Below are 15,880 nucleotides of genomic sequence, written 5' to 3'. Positions count from 1 at the left end.
TAAGCAGGAGTGAAGAAAGGGAACTGAAGGTCATCAGAGAGAATGGCCTGGATGTCTAGTATAGGGTCCCCTGCAGCACAGGGACTTTGGAGGAACTCAAAACATCTGCAAGCTTTAAGCATGGGACCTAGGCTGTCCACCTTTGACCACAAACAAGCATTTGTAAGCAAACACCAAGCATTTGTCAAAAAAGCATAACTAGGAAACAATATGGAGGACATGGAGCTCCTGCACAGTCAGAATTTTGTTACACAGAGGAAAGGAAGAAAGTAAAGTCAAAACGCTTTAAAGAAAACTGCCCTAAGCCCATGCTGCTGTGTCCTCTAGCTACAATGCTTGGGAAACATATAGGTGAGGAACGAAAGCTTGGAGGGAGACACAGCAGGCTCGATGGGGAATAACACAGACAAATGGTTGCTTTGATTGTCTGAGGGGCCCTGTGGTAATAGTGAAGTATTGAAAACTGTTCACAGCCAAGCCCTTTCTTTGTTTCTTTTGCCCTTGTGCTCATTGGTCTGAGGGTGTCATCATCAGGTGCTAGTTAGAAGGACACTAGTGACCTCTAAGTAGAACAAGAGTGATATTTATTTTCCTCCTCTGGGGACCAGTCAGTCATGAGACCACTTATCTAACCCTGTTCTATGATGGAAATTGAAGAAATACAGCTTACAACAAATACAAGTGAGTAGTCATGTGATAGCCTTGTCAATCATATCTTGAGGCTAGTTACTAATATTCCAGTTACTTAGCTGTGTGCCTATGTTTAAGAGATGTTAGGTACACAGATACACAGGATTTTAAGAGGAGAGAGCTATTCTGTGTATGGCGTGTAGAATAGGCAGGGAGGACTGGACTACAGATCACAAGGAAGAAGACTTGGTGGCAGCCACATCATACCTCAAAGATACTCTGTAATAGGAAGGGAAAAAAACAAAATATGGGGGAGGGTAATTGAATTGGGTGCAGTTTATTATTCAAATGTATTCTGATTTTGACAGATTGACTAGAACATTGGTCTTAAGGCCTGAATGTCTTCTTTGGAGCTAGAGAATAATTATGCTCATCATCATTTTATTCTACATTATGTGCAAACATGAAAATCATATTTTACCCATTTATCTTTGGCTCCTTGATCCACAAAAGTGGGATTTGTTTCTTTTCATAAACGATTAAACAAAGTGTTGGTGGAGAAACAGAATCTATACATGTACAGGGATGCAGAGCAGACCTCTCAACAAGACCATATTATTACAGATTCTGAGTTATGGTTAAAACAGCTACTATTCCTCTGCCAAATCTGACAGAGATTCTTCATCAGACCCTTCAAAGTTGATTTTATCCTTTAAAATCTTGTGTCTTCTCACTGACAAGCTCTTGACTCTACTAATAAAGGCTCTCAAATTTCCCGTCTTACAGTTTTCATAAAAACATAAATCACCCAAACATTCTAATTTAACCACTTTTATGCAAGATGGCACAGATTAATATTGATATAAACTAGAAGCATGTGTATTCCATCATTCATTTAATAACCGTGCCTAAGAGTCTTGATAGACCAGGTCCTGCGGTTATGTCAGAGGAAATCAAGGCACGGTCATTACACTCCTGTTTACTGCTTCACAGCAAAGACAACCACTGAGAACCATTGATGGGGTGGGGAGATGCCAGAGTCAGTACACCACCTACTGCATAATTGTGAGAACTTGAGTTCCAATCACCAGCAACCAAGTCAAAAGCCATGCCTAGATAGAAGTCTGCAGAACTGGTAAGGAAAAGTAGGGTGGGCAGATGAAGGACCGCCAGATTTCTGAAGCTCATTGTCTCTCTAATGTTTAAAAAAGTGTTGAGTTTCAGGTTCATGATTAAAGACTATCTTAAAAAAATCAAAATGGAGAAATATAGAAAGACAGCCAACATTGACATCTGCCCTGTATATGTACCTACACACAGTGCATAACACCAACATGCACATGTACACACATACACACACACACACACACACACACACACACACACACACACACACCAAGTATATTACCACATCCATATATCATACACATTTCTTTTAAAGAATGACACAGAAAATGATTGCCAGACTAGAAAAATCATGAGAGACAAAAAGCACAACTTAATCTATAGTTAGATATACATTCTATGAGTTACAACCATCAGTACTAAATCATTCAACATTGAGCAGTCTGATGAGTTCTCTCAATTTTTTATTTTGTTCATGTAGAAATGTTTATGCCATGTCCCCACCTACCAAAGCACTTATTTGTCAAGAGGCTACAACAATGTAGTGTCTTATACAAAGCCTTTTTGCTTTGAAACCCAGTTTGATTTTCTTCTCTTTACTCCTGCAAGTCTTTGCGTATGCTATGGCTTAGTATTTCAACAAGTAATTACTGATATCTGAATGTGTAATACATTTGATACTAGGTTCTGACTTTGTAGGTGGTGCTGTGAATTGGAGTGCATAGTACCTCCACTGCATTGTGTTGTCAAATCATCATCATGTATGGATCTCCCATTAGTGCCTAAAACATAGTAGCTGTATGACAATATTTGTTCCATTGAGTTGAATTTTCTTCCTACAAATCATATTCTAAGTTTTATATTTAAAAAATCATTTTTCACCTGAAAGGCTCTACATCCTTAGACATGCTTATCCTGTGCATTTTAAAAATTATCTGTTGAAAGTGTACCTAATAATAGGTCTTATTCAAAATTTCAACTGCATGGATAATGGAATAACATTTCAAAAATAATTCAAATATTTGTCAATTTTCTCTGAAGAAATATCTGCACTATCTTATAGTTTTTCCATTTATCACCTGATTTCTAAATATATGTGATTTTCCAATGCAATGCCTTATCAATGGCTTTTTATAGTTACCTACTCATTTTTATTTCCTTCCTGAAGTGAGTTGATTTTTTTCTTAAGGTGATAGTTGTCAAAAAGGAATATTTGAATGCAGCCCCAACATCAATTATGTTAACTGAAAATCAATGCATAATCAATCAGATTGACCATGTGCTTGTCCAAGTGGCCATGAGTGCTACTTGTAAGGCTAAGCTGAATCTTCTGTAGTCTAGCAGTTTTACTCATAGAAATCAGTTCTGTTATTCAAGTACAGTTGGAAAAAAAATGTTGTTTTTTTATTTTATGTTTACTATCTTGCTTTCTTGTAGTTTTCATTTCAAGCAGATTTTTCTGTCTCACAGATTTGGATTTATCCTTAAACCCAAGTGGGGAAGTGACCAAGCAGATCGGTGATGCCCTACCTGTGTCTTGCACCATATCCGCTAGTAGGAATGCAACTGTGGTGTGGATGAAAGTAAGTTCAGGTCTTTGCTGCTTTCCTGCTGCTTAGAAGGAGTTCTTTTAGCACCTTTTGTCTTTTGTTTTACATTCTAAAACGCATATTCATGTTTGCCTTGGATGCTCACATCCATATGCTCTTCCACTGCTTTCCTCTCCAGTGTTAGTCAACCTCACTGTGGCATCGTTAGTGGATGGGCTGGAACTTAGCATGGTGCATGGCTTTATGATTATATAATGAAGAGTGATCCACACATGCCTGCGCACACACAAGCCTATTCAGTTATGTACTTCGAGGATAAACCTTTTAGAGTTCATTTTAACTGCCATTATTCTGACATCCTTGCTGTAGCATCTCTGTGGAAAATGCAGTTTGTTCACTATTTTTTCCCATCAGGTAGAATGAAATCCAAGCCGATAAATCAGAAAATTCACAAGTGAGAATAGGGGCTCGAGCTCAGGCTTTCTGGAGTATGAATGGTGTTCTGTGGCCACAACATTTTTGCCTCCTCTTTGGTGTTGAGACAACTTTTTAATCTCTAATAGCAGGTCCTTATGAATGATGAGCTCTTTGATGCTAAGTAGCTCTTTCACTTCTAGACCTTAGGAAGCAACTAGAACATTTTGTGATCTTCTTTAGTGTCTCCTGTATGAGCTCATGTAGTCATATAACTCTAAAATAAAGACTGTGACTTGGGGCCCAGTCATTTCTACATTTATGAAATTGGAAAGGAGGGTATATAATTGGTGCTTTGAGTCAACCTTGTCCCTAAAACAGAAGTCTTGGAATATGGTACCACTGCTTACATCTTTGGCTAGTGTTTCATAGTAGGGCATGGACAGGGGCAGCTAACCAGTGGAATTCTGAGAAAATAAATATTCACATTGTTTGAAACAGGGGTTGAAATTATCTTATCACTCAGAAATTTGCTTACTAGGACTTTTTGACAAAATATTATTGTATAATGCTGTTTTCTAGACTAAATGTTAGATTCTTACCTATCTATCATCTATCTATCTATCTATCTATCTATCTATCTATCTATCATCTATCTACCATCTATCCGTCATCTATCTATAATCTATCTACCATATATCTGTCATCTCTCTACCATCTATCTATCTATCTATCTATCTATCTATCTCTATCTCCTACTTTCCCCCTTTCCTCTTGTCTCTCTGAAACAGGGTCTCACTCACTAGCCTCAAACAAGCTCTGTAGACCTGGCTGGCATCCAACTTCTGAGTGCAGGATTAAAGGTGTGCACCTCCATATCCAGCATTCTCTCATACTTAGAACAGTTTCTTTTACTTTCTCTTATGCACAATGTTGTTACTATTTGTTCTTCTCCCAGATGATTACAATGTCACTATTCATTGTCCTTATTTAACATGTACTAGTTATAGTACTTAATACAAATAACTTATAAGCAAGTATAATAGTCAGTGATTGTACAAACATATATAGTGTGTTTTATTTGAGAAATAAATCAACTACACTAACCATGAAATGCAGTCACTATAGTTGGTTGAACACTAATGTTAGTATTGCTTAGCAACATTCTTATATATCAACATTAGTTGGTGGGAGAATGGGCAGAAGGAAAACGCAGTATACAAAGATCTTAGAATTTTGGCTTATTAACTGCTTTTCAATTTCAATTCCCCAAAATATGATTATCTTCTGATGTCAAGTAACTTTTAAAAGATTAAATATTTTTTCTTTGTAGAAATTAGAATAATAAAGTTTTCTTACTAATTGAATTTCTTCATAGTTTTTGCTGTTTTATAGTGAAATCCCAGTGTTGATAGCCATTAAGATCAAATAAGTTTTGAGCATTTATGCCTACCACTGTTTAGATTATATGAATGGCTTATGGAACAGTCCTAACACAGTAAATAGGGACTGACAATTGAGACTTTTATTCAATATAACCCATTTTTCTATTCATATAGTTAAATCCTTCAAACAATGAGATACAGTAAAAATAAGACCCCATTTCCCAAATAAAAGAAACTCAGTCTCAGAAAATCATGAACTTGTTCCACATCACCAATTCTAGAACAGGAGACTCTGTACTATAACTCTACTTTACCTGACTCCTGGATATCTACTTTTGAAAGCGTCTTAAAGGTTTATTTTTTAAAGTATATATATTTACATCAGACCCAGAATAATAACTTTGGACTTAATTGTTATAGGACACATATATCTTAAGTCACGACTGTGGGGTTAGAGAGATAGTTCGGGGAGTAAAAACCCCCTCCCTCCATTCAACACATGAGGACCTTGTGTGAATCCCCAGCACCCACCAAATATTACTGTGTGTCTGAAACTCCAGCATTGGAGTTCAGAAACAGACTAAGTCCAAGAGCTCCTGAGCCAGCCAGCCTAGTCAAAACACGAGCTTCTGCTTCAGTTAAATACCCAATCTCAAGGCAATAAGACAGATCGTCAGAGGAGGAGAATAGATGACCTGCTTTGGTTTCCCCACACTCATATACAGGTGTAGTCATCCACACATCCAGATACATGTACCACACACTTAAACTGCAGGCAAACACACACACACACACACACACACACACACACACACACACACACACACTACCGTCACGCACAGTGATTAAAAATATAAAACAATGAAAACAAAAGTTATGCCCTCTGAAGTAATGTGCTCTGCGTTTAACCAGGATAACATCAGGCTCCGATCAAGCCCATCCTTTTCTAGCCTTCATTACCAGGATGCTGGGAACTATGTCTGTGAAACTGCTCTTCAGGAGGTTGAAGGACTGAAGAAAAGGGAGTCGCTGACACTCATTGTAGAAGGTAATGAAATGATGTAGCAGCAGTTTTGTTTTGTTTTTTTTTTCTTTAAGAACTTGACATCTGGTTTCTTTTAATATTTCAGCTGTAATATTTCAATTGTAATACTGTTTTAGGAAAACCTCAAATCAAAATGACAAAGAAAACTGACCCCAGCGGACTGTCTAAAACCATAATCTGCCATGTGGAAGGGTTTCCCAAACCAGCCATACAGTGGACCATTACTGGAAGTGGAAGCGTCATAAACCAAGCAAGTGTTTTTCCTACTCTGTGCTGCGCCTGCTCACAAACTGAGTTTTACTTAGGTAACTTAAGTGTAGGCTGGTGTGGTTAGCACACAGAACATACAACCTATGCTCAGAGAAAGTGCTTACTGACATCTTAATTTTTTCGGAAGGAGAACATGCCTCAAAGAACATATTTAAATCCCAGGCTCTTGGAAAATTATCAAAACCACCGTGTTATGGTATCTGCTTTTAAAAGAATTAAAATAGGATGTTTCTCCATGGTCATTAATTCCTGAGACATGGATAATTAAATCATTAAGGTATATACTTTTCTGCACCATAAACTTATATGTCACAGTATAAGTAGCCTCTGTTACTTTTCCTGTTTACACATGCTTAAAGGATATAGCTTAGTGAATCTGGACCCCAGGGGTAGTGACCAACATAGTCACTGCCTGGAAACATGTGGTCCAGTTTGCTTGTTACAGGGCTAGGACCAGAACAAGGATGCCCAAATGTGAAATCTAGGTTGTGTCCTCCTGTACAATAGAGGACATTAATCTAAACTTAGTATCTATGGTCTTGGTAAGATACCTCAGTAGCCACAAAGTTTATCAACTTACAAATGCTGTGTGTATTTTCTTCTTCATACAAAGTCAGACACAGAAAGAGAGAGACAGAGAGACAATGAGACAAGAGAGAACAAACCAGCCTATTGCTAACTTTAGTCCCACTAATTAATCTCTTTGGGGTACTACTATAATGTTAGTTACATTTTCCCTATAGCAGTCCTCATGTCTGTTTAGATCATTTGAACCAGTTAAAGAGCCACAGGACATGGACTCTCCATTTAAGGTTTCAGCAGACACATAAAGCAAAAAGATGCAAATTAATTTTAAGTTGAAAACTCCGCATTCCCCCGTGGAGAAGCGAGCCACTGGTTCAGTTCATATAATATCATTTGCTAAGCATGGTGGATCTGGACTCTTGCCTGTGAGTCATAGAAATACATTTGCATATGTTCAAGCACAGAGAGCCCTCAGAGTGGTCATGCTTGGAGCCAATAACTCCCGATTGGATTAAACACATTTTGAGACACCCAAGTAAAAAGACCATGCTTAGGAAGGCAGAGAGGCGAGGAGAGCGTCAAGCCTGAGAAGATGCATGCTTCTCTATTCAGAATAAAGACCTGAACTGCTGACAATGTGCAGAAGTACTTTTTAGAATCGAATGCTAAAAGTAAAATGCTAAAAGAATAGAAATGTTTCCTTTGCCTTTTTCTCTCTGTCTCTAGTTCAGTGAAGTGCCATTGAAAAAGAACCTGCAGGTATTGGTAGTGCTGACATGGAAAGCAGAGAAAGGGGAAGAAAAGCATGTGTATATCTGATGAATAAATGAATTTCACAATGTAAAAGGCCAGGCTGGAAATCAGAAAGTATATTTTGTAGAGAATGAAGTAGCACATGCAAAGACTCGGGGAAAACATCCAGCACACTTACCACAATGAGAGAAATAATAATGCCATTCTTCATTGTCATAGAGAAGGATTGAGTCTGGCCTCAGGGACAATACGTTATTTTTCTTGCTCTGGGTCTGAGATGATCTGTCCATAATATTTTATGTGTTCTCCCCTCCAAGGCATGCCGGGCCTACCAGTGTACAGCCATGAGGTAGCTCCCAGGGAACAGAGGCTAACCCACTCCTATCCTCAAGACAGTTACAGTATAGTTAAGAATAAAACCAAGAGAGAAGAACAGGGGACACAGTGCAAGTTAGTGACCAAGAAAAGGTTCTGAATGTAAACTAGCTTGAGTTGTGTTACATTTGTATCTAATCCCAAGAGTGACCCAATTACATTTTTCTTTCTTTTTTTTAAAATCCGTTTATAAAGATTTTTTTTGTGGGGTTAGGCACTATGTATACTCTTTTTTTCTTTTTTCCCTATTTTTATTGAAAATGTATTCTTCCATGCAGTATACTCTGATCGCAGTTCTGCACTTTCCTGTCCCCAACTCCTCCCAGATTCTCCCACCTCCACTTCCTCTGAAACCTGCACCCTTTCTTTCTCTCCTATTTGAAAACAAACAGGCATTTAAAAAATAACAATAAAATAAAATGACATAAGATAGAATAAAAATAAACAAGCTGGAACTGGACAAAACAAAAGACAGAAAAAGCACAAGAACCATGCATAAATGCAGAGGCCTCACTGCAGAGATCCCACAAATGCACAACATCAGAAACCCAAGCGCATCTGCAAAAAAGAACTGCAAAGCATTTTTAAAAGAGACCTCCCCCCCCAAAAATGAGGTATAGATCTAAACAGAGAATCCTCAAAAGATTAAATACAAATGGCTGAGAAACACTTAAAGAAATGCTCCTCATCCTTAATCATCAGGGGGATACAAATCAAAACTGCTGCATTGTTTCCTATGTGTGAAGGTCTCACGTCCAGAGGTGCCCCTCTTTGTGCCTCAGGACTGTGAAATGTATTTAACTTAAGTCTCATTAAAGGAGCCACGTTTTTTATTTAGCACAGGAAAATTCTGAAAGAAACAAATTGTTTTATATACCCATGAACAGATCTTACATTCCTTGCACTTTGATGCAATATTTTAAGGTAAGAGAATAGATGCCCATTGCAAAGAATTAAGATAATAGAATAGATGTTTACAGCAAAAAGCATTGAGCCTTAGTCACAGATAATTAAATGCTAATGTTCACTGAAGGGAAGCTGGTGATTACAATGACTAATAACATGCTTTGAAATAAGTATCATGGGAAAAGTTTGAAACTGAGCGTTTATCCAAAAAGAAAAGTTTGATTGATGTATCAAAATTCCCAAGAGAGTCATAGACACATGAATGCTACCACTGCTTTACTGATCTCTTCTCTGCCCTCCGTAAAGCTGTAGACGTCCTGGCTGATCCTTCTTTGTAGTTTCCATACATCCTTAAAAACAGACAGTAGGACATCACACCTTTACTGTGTCATCTACCACTGTTCTTTCCCAGACGTGTAAAATGCATTTCCACTTCTAAACTCATCTTCCTTCTTCTTCCAGACAGAGGAGTCTCCTTATATCAATGGCAGGTATTATAGTAAAATTATCATTTCCCCCGAGGAGAATGTTACATTAACTTGCACAGCAGAAAACCAACTGGAGAGAACAGTAAACTCCCTGAATGTCTCTGCGAGTGAGTATTTCATTTCTGGCATTAAAACCATAAGAAAATTTGAAGTTATTCTTCATTAGCTTAACATCTTCAGTCCCATCTCCCTGTACTGCATCATGGTAAGTCTCATGCATTTGTTTTACATTTGATGCCATCGCCATGAGGTTACTTTTCCTTTCTTCCTGGTTTCCATTCTTCTCCTATCCTTGTTTTCATAGTTTAAGTCACTTCATATGTTAGGACTCAGACACTTTCCCCTAAGGTAGGAGTCCTCCCAAAAGCAAGGAAGAATAAGAAATGGGTTGCTTGTGTTTTATCCATCTTATGCATCCAAAGTCAGATAATTCAATGTTTATCGTAAAACACATTTATAAAAGGTACACATTTGACACATTTTTATTCAACTATTAGTTTGCGTTACAACTTATTGTATTTTTATCCTACCCTTACTTTACACAGAAATGCCACAAACTTGTCCAATTAACAAATTAGTAGTAAAAAAGATATGAGAATTAACAAAATCAGCTTACAAAAGCTTCTCTTCTCTTATCAGTTTTGAATCATAATGAAAATAGATGAAATTATCTTAGAGAAAATTGAAGAATCTGTCAATATTGAAATCCTAGTTTATATGTTTCTTGAGGAGAGAAAACATTTTGAAATACATGATTTATCGGGAAATTAGACATTTTCACTTCTGTTACTATTCCTGATGCTATGTTACTATGGCAACCTTAAATCAGGATTGGCCTAGAGTAAGGTTCACTTTTAGACAGTATGTTAGCTGACCTGCTGCCAAATGTTTATTTCTTAATTAGTTGGAATCCTTGCATTACTATGTTATGAATATAATAGCTAGGAATTTTGGGGATGAAACAATTTTCAAAAGATAATGGCCTCCAACAGATGGACTAGAATATAAAGTCCCAATGTATTAGCTAGAAAACAAAACTAAACAAAATTAAAATATAGTCATTGACCTCTCACAATGTAATTCCGTGAGTATCGATTTGTATTACCTAGAGAGAATTCATCCTTTTTCTTTTCTTTTTTTTAGCCAAACAGATCTTTTTAACACTAATCTGTTGGATGAGGTACCTCAGCTTTCTCAGTATTTAAAACAGTCATTTCAAACTTGTTACTCTCTGAGTACTTAAGAAGAGGAATGTAGGACTTTGAATTTTACCTAACATCATGGAGAATTCTGATGCAGACTAGTGCACTGAAGAATGTTTATGTGATTTAATGATAATCCACAGAGTTTTAAATGGACTAAGATCATACCACAATCAGAAACTTGGAAGTCTGGCAAACATCAGATAGGGCAGGGTGCTGTTTAATGCATAGAGTACCCCACTTATAACCTCCACCCCAGCTCCTGCTTTGAGAACATAGCTAATAGTGTCCTTGATACAAGCAAATGAAAATGAATTCTTGCTGGGCGGTTGTGGCACACACCTTTAATCCCAGCACTCATGAGATAGAGTCAGGGGGATCTCTGTGAGTTGGAGGCCAGCCTGGTCTACAGAGCAAGATCCAGGACGGGCACCAAAACTACACAGAGAAACCTTGTCTCCAAAAATAAAAATAAAATAAAATAAATTCTTCTAAATAGGGGCAGAAAAAGTTGAGCACAGTTGAGAAACACAGCATTGTAGACTTCATAGGGGCCAACTTGTTTCTCCTAAAAAGAAGTTCTAGTGAAAGATACAGACAGTAGGAAATTAATATCAATTTTAGATAAATACTGTAGCTTGTTGATTGTAAATGTTCTCTAATAGATTAAAATATTTGCAATTGAACTACTCTCCTTAAAACAAGATTAATTCCTTTGTAGGGAAGTTCTTATTCTGTAAAGTATGGTTTTCCTTTCCTTTACCCTTATTTCTAGGATAGCTGTTTTATCTAAATATTATTACATCATACAATAATGGTAAAGGTGATTTTCATTTATCAACAAATTTTGTTTTTAATTTCATATTAACATTTTTCATTTCAGTAAGTATTCCAGAACACGATGAGGCAGACGATATAAGTGGTAGGTACTATACTGTAGACTCCTCTTCCTTGACTGTCAGCTCAAGATTGATGAAGTGTCCTTGTCTGAGTGGTTTTCTTAGCTGTCCAAACTTTGACTCGAATTACAATACCAAATGAGACAAGGTAGTCAAAATTCTGAAAATTTCACCCTTTAAAATCACAAGTTTGCATGTCAATCACCGTAGTGAACCTTACTCATCATTATTGAGTTAAAACTACCACCAACTTCATTTGAGGCGCCTTAGCACTGGCTGTAATTGCACGAACTTTTCTTCTTCGTTGCAGATGAAAACAGAGAAAAGGTGAATGACCAGGCAAAGCTAATTGTGGGAATTGTGGTTGGCCTCCTCCTTGCTGCCCTCGTGGCTGGTGTCGTCTATTGGCTGTACATGAAGAAATCCAAGTAAGTGGTAGGAGAAGGCTCTTGCTGTTCACAGCCTCCGAATTGGATGAATCCAATGTGCTGATTGTGCCTCCCCTGCTGTGGGTGTAATTTCTATAATAATACAAACACATCATCAAATTGGGCAGATCATGTTTTGTTTCACTTCACAGTAACTACAGGACTGACCTTAGGGGTGTGGCCTGGGGTGTGCTTGTATCAATTCTTTTTCTTTTTCTTTCTTTCTTTCTTTTTTTTTTTTTTTTTTTTTTTTTTTTTTTGTCGAGATAGAGTTTCTCTGTGTAGTTCTGGTGCCTGTCCTGGAAATCACTCTGTAAACCAGGCTGGCCTTGAACTCACAGAGATCCGCCTGGCTCTGCCTCCTAAGTGCTGGGATTAAAGGCATGCGCCACCACCGCCTAGCCTCAGTCGACATTCTAAACGCAATTATTTTTGTTACTGTTGCTTTCTGCATGGGTAGATTTTTTTTAAGCACATACTGCCTAAATGGAAAACATTCTAACCTTTTGTTTGAAGTTGATGATTAGTTAAAAGAATCTATGTATTTTAGGAACTGTAAATGACTGAGTAGTGTCTAATCTGACCAGAAATAAAATTGTCACTGAAGTGAGGATATCTCCCTCTATTCTGATTAAGGGACTTTATTCCATGTAAGGACCTAATTAAGAGGTAGAAAAAAATCACTACTTTGGCCTTAATGAAATCATTGATTAGACAAAATACTACAAATGCATTTAAAACACTTCATATAAGGTTAGGTTAAAAAAAAAAAAGATTGGAATTATAAAGTATTGCATGCAAGATGGACCTTGAAGATCTTCTAACATTGTTTTTACTAAATATGGCTAAGCTAATGAAGATTATCAGTCAGTACCCCTTAAGTACACCAGCCACTCCTTATCAGTCAAGATTACGATGCATATAATTTCTATAAGACAGACACATCCCTCACATCAGGCTGATGGCATTATGTATGAGCTCACAGTGACTATATTGTCAGCATAGGGGGAAATGAGAGTCTGGCAATTTGCATGTTTTGAAAGTCCCATTGGTAACTCTAGGCCCCGCTCCTGGTTTCAAACAAAGACTTTAAAACAATATCTTATAAGTGAATAAACTGTTTTTACAACAGAATATTTGTAGCTAGTACCAACCTGGAACATAATTTTATGCTTTCACTCTCTCTGAGTTAATTCCTCTAAAAATTCAAGAAAAATATCTTATTAAGAGAAAGTTGAAAGGTAAAGTGAGCACAAACCTATGATCATAATCTTACCCCTAGATCTGTGTGGAGTTTTCTGGGAAGGAGGCACAGCTGAAAAATGTAGAAGTCACAAAGCATGATAACCATACATTGACCTTTAGTTCACAGCACATTTGCAAAGTAGACACCATTGTTATTCATATTTTACCTTTGAAAGAGACTTTCTTGTGGTGACTAATTATAGTGGACAGAATTATTTGTCTTAAAGGCATGATAACTAGGCCTTACTACATCTCATGATGTTTTGCTGTCTTTTTCCCTTAAAAAGTTTTCTGTTGTGTTTTTGACAGATGTGCATGACATCCATTTCCATATGGGGTGGGGGGGGCACAGTCACTCCTTTTTATACAGTTAGATGAATTCCAAGTCCTAAGAGAACTCTTAACATTTTAATCATACTGTGTTAATGGAAAGTATCTCATCAGACATCAAATGTTCTATGAATAAAAGAAATGTGTCTGTGTGTAACATTAACTGCTATCATATAGCAACCAAAAATTCAAATCACAGATAAACAAATGCTGGACACTTTGTTTAATAATGTCATTAGGTTAGGCCTCAACCCTTCCTTTTAAAGTTTGTCATTAAATTAAAGGACAGTCTTACATGTGACTGCTACCTAATTGAAAGGTGTGCCAGATTTGGTGGACTTAGTATTATTGGTCCTCTGTAATAAACTGAAGCACTCATCATATCAAGTATCAGAGACTTTTATGAAGAATGTGTGGGATGCTTCAGATTTCCAAATGCATTTAATCCCTTGCCTGAGCCTCTAGTATAAGCTAATATTTGTGCACTGTGTGTGAGTGGTTAACCCCTTAAGTCACTGGCAGAGAAAGAGGAGACTCATCATTTCAGAATCTCCAAGGCCAGTTTCTGTAATGCACTTAGTAGAACAATGGAGTTTTAGCAGCACTGGAGAGATGTTCTTTGAATGTGTTATGTTAAACATCATTGGAAAAATAAGAGAAACTTTTTTTTTTCAAAAGTAGAACTTAAGAGTACGTTCATTTGCATATTTAGTGTTTTTTTTTTTTACATATCCCATATAAATTCATGTATATTTTGTTACCTCATCTGTATCACTTTTCAATTGAGATTCCAGATGTGACTTTGCCTTTGTGCATTTAACATCCTGCCATGGGGAAGGAATATGCCCCAAGTTCAGGGATGGCATGGCCCCTCTATTTGTATTAGAAAATAGGGTTATCCAAGTTTGGACTTCCTTCCTTCCTTCCTTCCTTCCTTCCTTCCTTCCTTCCTTCCTTCCTTCCTTCCTCTCTCTCTCTCTCTCTCTCTCTCTCTCTCTCTCTCTCTCTCTCTTCCTTCCTTCCTTCCTTCATCCATTTATTTATTTATTTATTTATTTATTTATTTATTTATTTATTTATTCGTTTAATTTTTGTGCTTATAATTCGGCAAGCATCCAGAAAGGAAAAAAGAAAATGTCCCATTACCCTCTCAAACCACAAATAATAAACTAAAAGGGAAATAGGGTGAAGAGGAAATGTTGGCATATCTAGCTAATTACAGTGTCACTGGCCACTAAGTGCAGAACCAGGACACCCCACTATCATGTTGTTTTGACCTGAAAGTCCTCAGAGGAAAGGGCTCACATCAAAATAGAGCATTTATAATTATAAAAGATCACAGTTCACTTCCTGTGGAAAAATATAACTATGTGGCCCTGTCATGGGTAACCTTGAATCTGTATGTATTTGCTCACAGACTCAATTTCTGCACCTCTAGCATGTAAGACACATGTGCTTTTTGGTATTAGTATGCATGTAAACTTATAAATTAAATGCTCAAAAGAGCAAATTATCATTGTTTTGGTTAGCTTTCCTAAGGTAAGGGGGAAACGTCCTTGGTGAGCCAGGCTGTTTTCTGTGTAAGTGTTATGAATGCTGGTTGACACAGAGCCATGCTGTGGAATGCAACAGGAACTTCTCGTTTTCATGGAGTCAGGTTTTTTAATCTTCATTTTCATTTTTCAGTATTCTGCTTACTGTGCAGTCCACAGACTCACTGTTAGCTAAGATGGAAAGGCTATTTCCTGATCATTTTTTTTAAACAGAGGACATAAGCATTCCTTATTTTAGTGAGGAATTTCTCAGAACAGTCTCAAAGTGTAGGCATGGCAAATTGAAAGTGGTAGCAATAAAACCAACTGTTTATTCTTCTCCAAGTCAAGAAATTGCTGCCCACTGTCAGCTATAGGATTAAAGCTCTCTCCTCCACCTCTGGCTTTCCATTAAAGTTGGTCCAAGAGGAGACTCGTTCTGCTGACAGCCGTGACCAGGGAATAGGGAGAAATAACTATTATCTTGGATGTGCCGCTAATCACCAGCATAGGTGTCAATGGCCAGCCTGCTTGAGCTGGCAATTTTCCACTGTCAAGGTGCCTGTCCTGAAAGCTTGTAGTTATGGCAGCTTTATGTGGTGTAAATTGAGAACACTTTAAAATATAAATCACAGAATTTAACCCTGCATTCAGGAAGAGTTAATATTTCCTTACACTCTTAACAGGGTTTTTAGTTGATTGTACACATGCATGTTTGTTTTTGAAAACCCTAGAACTTATTAGATAACTTCAATATAAGTTATTTTCTTTTACAAGT

The 15,880-nt window shown here is 37.2% G+C and overlaps 1 protein-coding gene across 3 annotated transcripts in view; it reads left to right on the top strand.

Moving 5' to 3' along the window:
- The window catches only part of Alcam (activated leukocyte cell adhesion molecule), a 185,126-nt gene that overhangs the window by 157,372 nt on the left and 11,874 nt on the right, over positions 1 to 15,880 (top strand). For 2 of the 3 annotated variants that reach the window (XM_036203491.1, XM_036203493.1), the window contains exons 9-14: positions 3,226 to 3,338; positions 6,017 to 6,152; positions 6,266 to 6,399; positions 9,441 to 9,573; positions 11,552 to 11,590; positions 11,878 to 11,995. In XM_036203491.1, coding sequence (XP_036059384.1) covers positions 3,226 to 3,338; positions 6,017 to 6,152; positions 6,266 to 6,399; positions 9,441 to 9,573; positions 11,552 to 11,590; positions 11,878 to 11,995 — 673 coding nt within the window. The remainder of the gene's footprint in view (positions 1 to 3,225; positions 3,339 to 6,016; positions 6,153 to 6,265; positions 6,400 to 9,440; positions 9,574 to 11,551; positions 11,591 to 11,877; positions 11,996 to 15,880) is intronic. The other variant, XM_036203492.1, reaches the window with a different exon arrangement.

This window comes from Onychomys torridus, chromosome 12 (genome assembly GCF_903995425.1).
Source record: "Onychomys torridus chromosome 12, mOncTor1.1, whole genome shotgun sequence".
Lineage (NCBI taxonomy): Eukaryota > Metazoa > Chordata > Mammalia > Rodentia > Cricetidae > Onychomys > Onychomys torridus.
The sequence above is the reverse complement of the archived record's forward strand: the minus strand, read 5'-3'. Positions and strand labels throughout refer to the sequence as shown.